Source organism: Corella eumyota, chromosome 5 (genome assembly GCF_963082875.1).
Source record: "Corella eumyota chromosome 5, kaCorEumy4.1, whole genome shotgun sequence".
In the NCBI taxonomy this organism is placed as follows: domain Eukaryota; kingdom Metazoa; phylum Chordata; class Ascidiacea; order Phlebobranchia; family Corellidae; genus Corella; species Corella eumyota.
The window spans coordinates 10,119,175-10,132,044 of record NC_137494.1 but is presented as its reverse complement, the minus strand read 5'-3'; the positions used below and the strand labels follow the sequence as shown (position 1 = coordinate 10,132,044).

The window sequence follows — 12,870 nt, the reverse complement described above, 5'->3', positions numbered from 1 at the left end:
AAAAATATAAAAATAGAAGTATTATATTATAAATAGCTTATTTTCAAGTTAGGTATTATAAATAGCTTATTTTCAAACATTTTTAATCTGTGATGACGTAAAAAACTAATGACAATATGATTTTGGAGGGTAAATATCGTTTATTTATTTGGGAACCACAATGTTTACAGAGGATGAATAATGCCAAGGGATTTTTAGCAATTTTTGCCGTTTTTGTTTTAATGGCAGGTTGGAGAAAAAATACTTTTAGTAATAACCCGATTTACTTTTTGAAGTATATACATTGTTTTTGTTAACGTTAAAAATTACACTAAACAATTTTTTTGGTAAAAATAAAACGTTTTAAAAAACTAATGTTAGATTTCGTTTTAATGTTGCATAGGTTTGTATATTCTATTTAAAATTAATATCTGTGTAGCGAAGTTGTCATAAATAACAATAGGTATTTTTATACACACGCAACAGCAAAATTTAGAGTAACCAATACAACACAATAACAAAAAAAATCCTATCATGGATTTGTACACTTCATAGTTATTTTTATACATGATTTTATTGTACATTATAACGTTGTTACCAAACCTTAGGTTTATTTATTTATTATAAATTTAAAAATGTTATGCTAGGTCGCCATAATTTAGTTGTATTATTTTGTTTGTGACGTTAAAATGTTATTTTTTCAGGTGCAATGATTGGAGGCTTCACGAACACTAATATAGCAACTTTAGAACGTCGATATGGTTTAACGAGCTCGCAATCAGCTACCTACGTTATTGGGTAATTATTTACTATTTAGATTTTCTCTGTTTATTAACAATCACTGAAAACTGCTTAATGCTTGTATTTCTTCAATTAGATAAAAAATAAAATTAATGTATGAGTTGTGTAGTTCAATTCTTACTAGACGATAAGTACAAAAGCTTAAAAAAAATTCCAGATACGATATTGCGTTCTGTGTCCTTACTGTATTTGTGACGTATTTCGGGGGAACCCGGAACCGTGCTCGGATTTTGGCGGTGGGGTCCGGAATGTTTGGGGCTGGGGCTCTGCTTTATTCCATTCCACATTTCATAACCCCTGCGTATCAGTTCGGAGGCGAAATAAATTCTGGTATTATTTTAATGTTTTTAAAAACAAACAATTACCTTCTATTATTTAAAAAAAATTGTTTAAGTCTTTATTTTATAAGACCACATATTTTAATACGACTTACGAAAAGTTTCCTTTGTTTAAAAGATTTATGCACTACTACATCAACTGTAGACTGCTCTTTATATGGTGGTGATCTTAGTTACACTTTATGGGTGTTTCTAGCTAGCCAGTTGCTTATGGGAATTGGTGCAACTCCACTGTATACTCTCGGCTTTTCTTACGTTGAGGACAGCGTTCCAAAACACTCTGCATCATTGTATTTAGGTAAGTCCGAAACCCGCCGTGGGTATTTTCTAAATTACATTTTTTTGTAAATTACATATAGAACTTATTTGAAATGTGACTATACTTTTTTAACAAAATATTTAATAATTTAGGAATTGCGAATGCTGCCAGTTTACTAGGGACTGCATTTGGGTTCGCAGTCGGGGGATTTTTTGTAAAGTCGATTTTTGTTGATTTTATGGACGTGGACGAGAGCACGTTAGTGTGACGACACAATCACTTCTTTTTTTAATTGGTCAATCTACAGACAAAATACAAATTCTGGTGAATCTTTAAAAGCAAAATATATTTTTATAGGATAGGGTTCGACTCTAGTGCCCCCCAGTGGGTGGGGGCTTGGTGGATTGGGGGCGTATTCGTCTTTTTTGTTTGCACGCTCTTAGTAATTCCTTTGTGGGGATTTCCTCAGTATCTTCCAGGTAGGAATTAAATATTTATTAAAAAAAAGTTGTTTTACGTAACTTTTTTTAGGAACCCGAAAATATCGAGATCAAAAAAGATCCGAGATCCACGTTGTAGCCTCCAGTGACGTCACGACTACGTCAGACCACTCGGAACTGGACAACACTCTACGGAACTTTCCAAAAGCTGTGTTGATCCTTTTACGTAACCCCACTTACACCATCATGACCCTTGCAGGGTGTGCAGTGGGGTTGCTTATCAGCGGATCGGGGTCTTTTTTGGCGAAAATTATACAAAATGCTTTTCATACTTCGGCTGGGGATGCAGCTTTACTAACAGGTTAGTTGTGTAAACATAATTTTAACTGCTCCCTTAATTAGCATATTACCACTTTCCTGTCATTTTTATTATTTCTGCCATCAATTAGCTCTATTAACACCATTTACACTTCTATTTATACTAGAAGGTTAGAACAATCAAGGTTATATTATAAAGATTTAGTAAGCATGGTTTTAATTACAGCTTTTTAGAGATTGCGCCCGTAAAAATCAAGCTAACTCTGTTATTTATATTAATACGTACAGTGGGTGCGGAAACTTTGTTTAACCAAACATTAAAAATTAATATTACACTACTTTTCAATAAAAACACAGAGACAATAAAAAAATGCAGACAAAAAGTACACAACTTCACCTCGAACTAACCTTACCCCACAAAATATTTGAAGTACGAATTAGGTTAATTTTTTTTTTTAAATAATTTTTTTAAATTGTACAAGTTTTAAAAAATGTAATTAAAAACATTTTTGGCTCTGTAATAGGCCTGATTTGATAATTTGACGGCAAACTCGTTATGACGTCGCTGAGTTGTACGCGAAATATACGAAAAAATCGTTAGCTCTGCGTTATGATGCAGTCATAAACTGTTTAAGAACTTTATCTTCTTTTTTAACATTTTATTTTATTATTTTTTTCTTAATTTAAAATTTCTTGAAATTTATTTAATTTATGGATTGTTTAACTTTAATTAACATTTAAGTTATAAAGAAAAATGTTTTTTGATTTTAACGACGTGTGGTAATAAGGTGTGGCTTATTATGCAAATATGTTACTAAACATTTCGTGCAAATATGGTGTAAATTGATTAAATTATTTATTTCATTATTCTGGATTAGTTTTGAAAATTGTTTATTAAAACAATTAATATATATTTTTTAATTAAGATTTAAATAATATCTTAAGTAATACTGTTAAATATTTTCTAAAACAAAAATAACTTTTGCAAAAAATAAATAGACAGGACAATAAAATTTTTTTTTTATTTAGTTTTTTTATACGTTTCCTTTAATCAAAAATTAATTTTATATTTTTTGTGGAAAAGGGTGTGTATTTGTAACTTCTACGATGGACCTAAATGTTTGGTTGATGCGCCTTACACAAAATTTTTTGGCTTGTTTTCCGATTTTTTGTTTTCCGGCTTAATGAAACTCAGAGAACAATTTTTAACTGTATTTCAGGAGCCGTTTTAGTTCCTCCTGCGGTAGGAGGCCGTCTAGTGGGGGGATTTCTAGTTTCAAAGTTTAAATGGAACACGAAAAAAATTTTAAGATTCTGTTCAATTGCTTTTCTTGTTGCTGCAGCCCTATCACCTTCCATTCTACTTTATTGTGACAATATCGACCTCGCCGGCGTAAATGTCCCGTACCGGTAAATGACTAAACAATGTTTTGTCCTAATGACGTCATGATATCTTTTTGATTTACATGTTTATTAAAAAAATATAATCCATGACGTAGGACGGAAACCTCGATGTCGATTGTGACGTTATCAAATTTAACTTCGAGTTGCAACGAGGGATGTCCATGTGACCAGGAGTTTTACCGACCCGTCTGTGGTGGTGACGTCACGTTCTTTTCGCCTTGTCATGCAGGCTGCAAAAACTTTAATTCAATGGCCGAGGTAGGTGAATTAAATTCCGAAGGGGATGATTTGATTATTTTTAATATATAAATCATTTTAATTAAAATATATTGTATTTTTTAGGTTAAAATTATTTATACAAATTAATTAAAAAAAAATTTTATATGATTTCATATGTATTAAACATTAAAGAAACTGCACGTTTCAATGTAAATTTTAGAATTTTGCGATTCTCAGCTATGGATTGAATAGCTTACAAACAAACCTTAAGATTTAACCGCAAAATTATTTAATCTTTGTTTTAATCTAGGTTTAATAATCTGCAAAAACTTTATTAGGCTTGTCAATCTGTATTACTTTTTATATAAGATTTTAGCCTAGGGGCTTTAAGATTATTTTGTCATATCGTTATGCTGTAAAAATAGGTTAAAATTAATAAGAAAATTATTTTAACAATATCTAGGTAATATTAACATAGCTGATTAAAATAGTATTTAATATACAATATATCGCAACGTTTTTTTAATTTTTATTTATTTCGTATAGCATAAGTCTTTCCAGTTGAAATACATTTTTGTATTCGAAGGTAAATTTAATAATCAAATAATGAAAATGCGTTTTACATTTTTTTAATATGTGTTTTTTGTTAAACTATATTTCTTGCTTATTTTAAATCATTTTTTTCTATACTTCAACGCTGTGATTTTAGATTTACTCGAATTGTAGCTGCATCCCATCGCAAGGTGGCGCGGTGGAGTCAGGAACGGCGACTTTAGGTTTGTGCGATTCAAATTGTGATCGATTACCAATTGTTCTTGCTATCGTATTTTTTGCTGTGTTTTTTATATTTGTTTCAAATACACCGGCTCTGGCCGCAACGTTCAGGTGAGTTGTCTTCAAGGTTTAAGGTTCGATTCTGTAGTATAGCAGATGTAAACAATTTTGGTTCGTTGTTTAATGTATTTAATTCTAAACCAGTATTTTTTTGTTTTTTGCTTTTTGAATAAGAATTGTACCTGAGTCGATGAGGTCATTTTCTGTGGGATTGGAATGGTTATTTCTTCGCGGATTTGGTACAATCCCGGGTCCGCTACTGTTTGGCAAGTTTATTGACGTTACTTGTATACTCTGGCAAGTTCTAGAATGCGAGGATAAACAGGGTTCTTGTTATGTTTACGATAATGAAACGATGTCAATTAACTTTATGATTTTACGTGAGTTCTTTCTAATAAATAATTTTCGCAATTTTTATTTAAAGAAAAGGGTTTTCATGATCGATTGTGATTAGGTTTTTGGGTAAACTAACTAAAAACGATTATTTTTTTAACTTTCGAATTTTAATTAGTAAAATTTGTTTATGTAGAGTTTAAAAAAAGATTTTTGCTTTAAACCCGATTCCATTTATATTATAACGGAAATTAGTTGACGTGTGCATTCATTTTAAAAACTTTTAAAATAGATAAAACTGCTGCTGGCAAATTGGCAAATATTAGTTGCAAGGTGCAACTATATCACAACAATTAAAAACATTTAAGATCCCAGAAGACGGAGAATTAACAAAAGTCTTTAATTCATTTTTTTAGTGATTTCGGGATGTCTTCTTACTGCAGCATTATACGCTTTTGCAGGTTTGGTTTACAAACCCAATTCAAAGGGGGTTGAAACCTTACCCCATCCTCCCTCTACTGCCGCAAGTGACGTCATCACTATATCCGGCAACAACAACCTTGCTTTTGAAGTATCTGAAGATTTTATTTAATGATAGCATAATAGCGGTCGATTGATGTCATATTCTTGAAGTCAAGAGAACATGTAAATGACGCCTTGCAAAATTGTTACGTCATTTTATGTTAATTAATTTTTAGTGTAGGTCTTTTTTAGTGTAAAAAAATAATGTTCCTTACTGTTGGAAAAATTGATTTACTAAGCTTTTTATTTAACTTTTTTTGTTTTTCTTCTACTTACCTGATATATTTTATTTTCTGTCTTGTCTTGAACTTCTTTTTTATCTATGCACTACTCAATCAAATAATTAAATTAAAATAAACAAAAAAACGATTTGTAAAATATTTTATTTAAAAATGTCCATAAAACAATCTATAAAATGCTGTACAGCAGTATAGTATATACTTACACCAATTTAAAAAGCTAATAAAGTGGCAAAGAATCTAAGTAAAAATCACAAAAACGACATTTAGTGTAAGTTTAAAAAACGTGGGTGTATTACATCAAGTATAAGGTAAAATAATAACCTTTTTACATATAGGCAATTACAAGTTGAAAAACTTTTTTTTTTATTTAAGACAATATATATATTTTTTCAATTTAAGGTGGTGGGTTTTTGTATTTCAATGAAAAAAAGTGTGCTTATAAATGCTTTTAAATCATGTAAATCAGTGTGGCTGGCCTTCGGCTGGCAGTGTAATGCCATAGATGGTAACATATTGCACATTGACTTTTTATTTAAATAATTATAAATTTAAAAAAATTAAGATTGTTAAAAAAAACAAATTTGATTTAATTTAGAAAAACTTGAAAAAAATAAGAGTGTTAAGCACGGTGGAATCTTAATATTTAGTTTAATAATGTTATAAATAAGTTATATCCCAATAAAAAATAAAAATCGTATAGTTTAAGATATTTTTATATTTAAGAGCGTTTAATTGAAATTTGTGACTACCAAGGTTTTAGTAAAGCATCTTTCGGAATTAACAATTACCTGATGATGTGTTAAATTGTAAAAGTGGTCAATTGGCCATCTTGCATGCTTTATTTTAATTGTATTAATATTAAATTTAACATAGCACCACAAACAGCATTTTTTTAATTTAAAAGGCTGTGAGTTGGACATACATATGTATATTTAGCTATAGCTTTATTGCAATAATACAATGTAAAACTTTCAAGTGCCAAATACTACGATAAAGCAGAGATAATAAGATAAAAAAGGTTACATAGAGTCAGTAATTTAAAACTGTGATTTATTTTGCTAATAATTAAAAAAAATATTTAAATTAAAGCGATCCACCGAAAACTAGTCTTGCAAACTTTACAAAATAAATTTTAAAATCGTCGAGTCAACTTTTCTGTGGGGTTATAATATTTGAAAAAATGTTTTCGCTCATTCAACGCTTCGGTTCGCTTCAACGAAAAGTAAATAAAAAAAATAAAAAAATAAATTCTAGGGTTTGAATATGGTCTTTTCGGGTCTTTTTACATAAGAGTTTTTGCGCTGTTCTATACAAAGGAATTTGTTTTTATATTATTTTAAATTTAAGTTATTAAAAATTATAACTATTTAAAAGTTATACTTTAAGTAATTATTTAATTAGTTTGGTATATAAATATTTATCTAAAAAAAGAATAATGTGAGTTCCTATAACAGAATTGTTAAAAAATAAAATATTTTTTTAATAACAAAAATTTTAACTTAAATTTTTTCTAGAGTTTTTGTGGGATAATTATAATAAAAACACAAAATGAGGTCATCCGAGCCCATTAAAGAGGGCGACTATAATTTCTTAGGCTACAAACTAAAGCTTTTAAAGTGCTGCAACAATCCTGTTGGATTCTTAATATGGTATTGTGTCTTCGCAGTTACGACAGGTAGTATATTATTCTTTATGACTTCACAATACAAAACGAGACGCATTTACCACTGCAGAAAGTTTAAACTATTTAATTGTGAACAAAGTCGATTGCTTTGAAACATTTAGTGTTGTCTCAAAATATTGTATAATAATGTCGTTCTTTTCGGGTTACATGACGTCACGTTGTTTTATCTTTAGGTATAATGTCGTCCGGGGTCAGTAACATAAATGTTAGCACTCTCGAGCGAAGATTTGGCTTCGATAGCTCCCAATCTGCAGTTATTTTAGTCGGGTAAACTTTTTAAACTTCATATTGGGCTTATTAATTTTTATAGCTTTGGCAGAATGCTTTTATTTAAGTGCTAAAGCCTGTCTTTTTAAACTTCTCGTTTTAGAGAACTGTTTGCTTATTAAAAATCATAAAGATTATTTTAGTAGGTATAAAATATAAGTAGTAACTGGTTCATAGTTTAAACAGGGCTCTAAAAGAACTTCGGTTCAAATATTGTTTTTGCTCTCTTTAGTTACGATATTTCGTTCGGTCTTATGGCTTCGGTTGTCACTTACTTTGGGGGTCATCGCAATAGACCCCGAATTGTTGCTTTTGGGGCAGCAGTTTATGGGCTAGGGGCTCTTATCTACGCACTGCCACATTACACAACCCCGAATTTTGTCCTGGGTGATGACGTCAATGGTAAAAAAAAAATTGTTAAAAAAGAATAATATTTTAAAATTTAATGATTTAGGCTTGCATCGCTGTTGTTAGTGTATTCTTTTTATTTAGTTAAAATAATAATTTTAGTTCTCTGTCTTCCCGGGGCGCAAGGCACTTGTAACCAAGGTAACGGGGACAACAGTCGGTACATGGGTGTATTTTTCGTTGGCCAACTATTAATGGGACTAGGAACGACCCCAATATTTACGCTTGGGCTGGCCTACATTGAAGACAGCGTGTCAAAGCACGTTTCTGGCGTTTATTTAGGTAAGTTGACGTAATCGTGACTACACTAATCTTTTGTTTTGTGCAATGTAAAACTCGTAAACAATTGTTTTTTATTTAATTTTTTTAATTTTGAAAGCAATTTAAAGTGTTTTTGTGTGCGAGTGTGACGTCACAAATATATATTATGACGCAGGTATCGCGAACGCAGCAAGTATTTTGGGTCCGATAATTGGGTTTTCAGTTGGAGGAGTTTTTTTAAAAGATGTTTATGTCGATTTTGATTCAATACAGTAAACATTTTTGTTTGTTTTTTTGTTGCTGTAAAATAATTTTTTTTTAAAAATACTCTTTTGTAAAATATTCCCATGAAAATTTTTTGTAATTAACAAATTTTCTAATATTTTCCCTTTTACCAAAATTTTTTAACTAAATTTAATGGCAATTGGGTCTACATAAAAAAGTTTTTTTTGTTACAATAGCTGTTAAACCACACTTTTATATTTTAAAGGCCGCCTGAATTTGACATATTTAAATGGGTTGGGGCATGGTGGGTATGCCCTCTTATCTGCATGGGGTTATCATGGCTGACTGTCATTCCTTTAGCTGGGTTTCCTAAACATTTACCGGGTGAGTTACGTAACATCATGGTGACGTCAGTTTTGTTTTTCGTATAACATAGTTTTTTGATAATTTTCCTGAGTAACAACATATTAAATAAAATTTAATTTGTTAATAAAACCTTATATGTACAAAATGTTTACTAAACTTTAGGAACACAAAAAAATCGAGAGAGCCGAAAATCTGAAGTTCATCGGTCAAATTCAACAGCTCAACTTACAATTAACAAAACTGAGTTAACCATCAGAGATTTTCCGAAAGTTATTTCAACTTTGTTAAGGAACCCGACGTTCGTTTTGGTTATGTTTGGAGGCACTTCGTTAGCTGTTTTAGTCAACGGAGTTTCAGCCTTCATGGCAAAGTTTATTGAACAAGCTTTTCATGTTTCTGCAGGACAGTCTGCTATCTATGCAGGTTTAATTAATTTTATTTATTATTTTTCTCTTGTATTTATATTTTAACCAACTTTTTAATAGACTAAGTAAAACAAAATTGAAAACTATTTGTGATTTAGGATATTTCATTTATTTTAGTGGCTAAATATTGGCCTAAAGTTTATATATTTAGCATAATTCCATGTACAAAAAGATTATAAAATACCTAACCGTAAATCACTAAACTGAATTTATTTAATTTTTTTATTCTATTTAGGCGTTGTATTAGTTCCCGCTGGTGTAGCAGGAATAGTGGTTTCGGGAATATTAATTTCAAAGTTAAAGTGGGAGGTGCCCGCGATGTTAAAGTTTAATGTAATTTGTTTGACTATTGTTGGTCTTCTCTCTCCTCAGTTTTTGCTTAGATGTAACAGCGCCAAAGTAGCCGGAATTAACGTCCCGTACAGGTATACAATACTTATATATTTGCAATTGGTATGACTGGCAAGCGGTTAATTCTAAACAACAACATTTTTTTCAGCGACGGTTCGTTTTTTGTTGGAGAAAACTTAACAGGTTTATGTAAATCATCGTTATGTGAATGTCAGGAGGAATATTATGTTCCAATATGTGGAAATGATGAAATAAATTACTTTTCGCCTTGTCATGCTGGATGTAGTCCCGTTCTTAACTTTACAGTGTCACCACCGGTAAGCTAAAATTAATAAATTTTGAAAAATATCAATAAGATAATAAGCAACGGAATAAGATTTATTAAAATCCAATCGCAGTTAACATAAAAAAGGATTTAGAATATCCACTGCATGTATAATGATAATTAAGAATGGCATTAATAACATATTTATATATGGCGTTATATTATTAAAATATCCGATATGGCGTCTTTTTTGCGGTCGTGATGTCCCACTATTGCCAACTAAGGCTTAACAACTGTGTATTGTTTTTTTTATTAACGTGTTATTTTTTAACAAAATTTTACGTTATAAATAAGACCTTTAAAGTAAAGGAAAAATGTCTTTATAATTATTCAGGTGCCCACTGGCGCAATAGCATGCACTTGCATTAGTAACACGTACACGTTTGAAACAGCGAGGGACGCATTTGGAAAACCTTGCTTTACAGATTGCAGTGGATTGAACGCGGCGTTGGCAATTTCATTTTTTATGATTTTTTTATCGTTTTCAGTTTCAACACCTGCTCTTGTAGTTATGTTTAGGTTTGAATTTAGCTACTACAAAAAATTGAGAATATTTAATTATTTAAAAATCAATTATTATGAACATTTTTTCAACAAGAAAAAATATTATTATATGTAAAACGAAAGACAAAGTATATCTACCAGCTTATTTTGAAACGATTAGTAACACCACGATTGATTAACCGCTAACTACTTGGGTGTTAAATTAAATAATTTATCTTTTCCTGTTGTTTGCAAATACGAAATTTTGTTATTTTAGAGTTGTTCCGGATAACCTACGTTCCTTTGCTATTGGCCTAAACTTCACGGTTATCAGAATTGTGGGCACTGTTCCTGGCCCTTTGATCTACGGAGCCTTTATCGATGCAACTTGCACTTTTTGGCAGAAGCGTCAATGTGACGGAAGTCGTGGGTTTTGCTGGTTGTATGATAATGCTCAGATGGCAATAAACTTCATGATAGCATGTATGTTTACTGGTTTTAATTTTTAAATAAAGTTTCTTAGTAAAAACAGTGTGTTTTACCATTAAAATGTAACTTACCTAAAGATGGGTAATGGTAAGAATCTTTTAGTACGAACGATGAAAAGCCATTTATAATTTATAACACTGCAAAAACTGCAAAAGGAAACTCGAGATTGGTTTGAGATAACAAACATTACTTCCTTTTTGGCCGCTAAGTTGTTGTCCGCTCACCGAGAATAAATCAATACATAAACTGCATAGTCAATAAGTCTAAGCCCCTAATTTTTATATATTTTTTTATTTTTTAGCCTTTGTTTTTAACCTTTTGGCTGCTTTTCTTTACTTTATGGGCCTAATGTTTTACAAACCAATTACGCTTGAAGAAACTTACAAAGATGAAGATCAAAAGCCTAAAACTATAAGCGGGAATTCAAATTCCGTTTATTCGAACGAAGAAAAACTTTAAACTTGAGGCTTCTTTTTAAGTCTTAACAAAGACAATTTTCGTTTTCTTGTAACCAAAAACTTTTGTTTTGTATTATATTTATAATTGTTGTTGTGTATTTTACGAAGATGGCTTGTTATTAATGTTTATTTACTAATTACTTGTTATTGCACGAGTGTATTTCTTAAAGTTTTGTACAGAATTTTAATATAAAAGCGATGTCAAGCATAAATTGAATTTCTTTTGAATTGATTAAGATATTAAAGCGAGGTTTAAATTGTGTGCGCCTTAATATGTTTACAGGATTTGTATTTTTCTCTATTAAAACGAATTTCAGTTTAATGTTATTATAAAAAATGTATAATAGTCAGTGTGTAAAATTGAGTATATATTTCTGTTTATTTAACTTCTTTAAAACAAAGTTTATCGATAATTTAACCAAATTTAAATCTTGAGGTTTGTGTTATTTAAAATAGTTTGTAAGTTTAAACATTATAAGCAAAACGGCCAATTGCCTTGGTAACGGATAAAGTGTCCCGTAAATGCTGATTAAAAAAAAGTCTATTTTTATTCCGTTTATTCTGGCTTAGATAGCGGCGTATCGCAGTTATATAAAAAGTTGTCTTCTTTTGACACCATCCAATTACGTTTTAATTTGTGAGCAGCAAACCGTGCAAAAATGTGACAAGCAAATCAGCGGTGCGTACATTTGTTTGCAAATATAGAAACGTGAGTATTTTGTCGAGTTGATTAACTGGGTCAGACACAATTCAAAATTCGGATACATTGCTACAAAAATTCTCTGCGCTCAAATGCAGAAAAAACAAAATAAAATGATATTTTATGAAAAATGATATGACCTGAACTTGTGAGCTTTAATATATTAAATATATATCACAAGTTATGGTCAATATATAAAAAATACCAAATTTTTATTTCAGAACCTTATTTAAGTTTCAAAACCACATCTCTTTAGTCCTTACAGCGCATTTCAAAAAGTGACTACAAATACGGTTCGCCTTTTTTTCGCGTAACGAAAACTAAAGAACCAAACTCCAACACGGTTTGTAACACGTTTTAAGTGCCACGTCAACGGGCTTACCGTAAAAAAATTTTTAGAATTGTGGTGTTCATTAATTAATCGCAATAATATATATTCATTTGTGTTGTTTTACATACACTAAAACGTTGAGTTAAAATTCTTTATTTCACGTTTCTAATTTTCCAATTAATGACGTCAAACGCACCACAGGTGCTTCAAGTAAAAAAAGCGTTAATTTGTAAACCAAACACGTTTCTTTCATTTCTTAGTTGTAGAAAACACGCTTTCATTCTCTGTTGTAGAACTTACAGTAAAGTTAATATTGTTTTCTATATTTAACATTTTTAACTGACTACTTAATATTTAACAATTCTATTTGAATAAGGCAATAAATTTGACAAACAAATTGTGTAATTA

The 12,870-nt window shown here is 30.4% G+C and overlaps 2 protein-coding genes across 2 annotated transcripts; both read left to right on the top strand.

Moving 5' to 3' along the window:
* The first annotated feature begins 116 nt into the window (after positions 1–116).
* LOC145753038 (solute carrier organic anion transporter family member 4C1-like) lies at positions 117–5,623 on the top strand. Its single transcript, XM_082569422.1, has 12 exons — positions 117–228; positions 684–777; positions 938–1,110; positions 1,237–1,416; positions 1,530–1,635; positions 1,735–1,856; positions 1,909–2,178; positions 3,356–3,545; positions 3,635–3,797; positions 4,468–4,643; positions 4,767–4,972; positions 5,342–5,623. Exons 1-12 carry the CDS (start codon positions 117–119, stop codon positions 5,515–5,517), a joined length of 1,968 nt encoding a protein of 655 aa, XP_082425548.1. The 3' UTR covers positions 5,518–5,623.
* A 1,585-nt stretch (positions 5,624–7,208) lies between these two features.
* Positions 7,209–11,682, top strand: LOC145752822 (solute carrier organic anion transporter family member 4C1-like). Its single transcript, XM_082569170.1, has 12 exons — positions 7,209–7,364; positions 7,547–7,640; positions 7,873–8,042; positions 8,151–8,330; positions 8,485–8,581; positions 8,800–8,918; positions 9,063–9,323; positions 9,561–9,750; positions 9,825–9,993; positions 10,336–10,520; positions 10,762–10,967; positions 11,275–11,682. The coding sequence occupies exons 1-12, from the start codon at positions 7,238–7,240 to the stop codon at positions 11,430–11,432; spliced, it is 1,956 nt and encodes a 651-aa protein (XP_082425296.1). The 5' UTR covers positions 7,209–7,237; the 3' UTR covers positions 11,433–11,682.
* The last annotated feature ends 1,188 nt before the right edge of the window (positions 11,683–12,870 follow it).

Bases quoted from the DNA above. Each gene is read 5' to 3' on its own strand.
- LOC145753038 (XM_082569422.1), top strand. From the start codon at position 117: ATGATTTTGGAGGGTAAATATCGTTTATTTATTTGGGAACCACAATGT. The intron at 1,417-1,529 runs GTAAGTCCGAAA...TTAATAATTTAG, and splicing joins CTCTGCATCATTGTATTTAG to GAATTGCGAATGCTGCCAGT. The intron at 4,973-5,341 runs GTGAGTTCTTTC...TCATTTTTTTAG, and splicing joins AATTAACTTTATGATTTTAC to TGATTTCGGGATGTCTTCTT.
- LOC145752822 (XM_082569170.1), top strand. From the start codon at position 7,238: ATGAGGTCATCCGAGCCCATTAAAGAGGGCGACTATAATTTCTTAGGC. The intron at 7,641-7,872 runs GTAAACTTTTTA...TGCTCTCTTTAG, and splicing joins TCTGCAGTTATTTTAGTCGG to TTACGATATTTCGTTCGGTC. The intron at 8,919-9,062 runs GTGAGTTACGTA...ACTAAACTTTAG, and splicing joins GTTTCCTAAACATTTACCGG to GAACACAAAAAAATCGAGAG.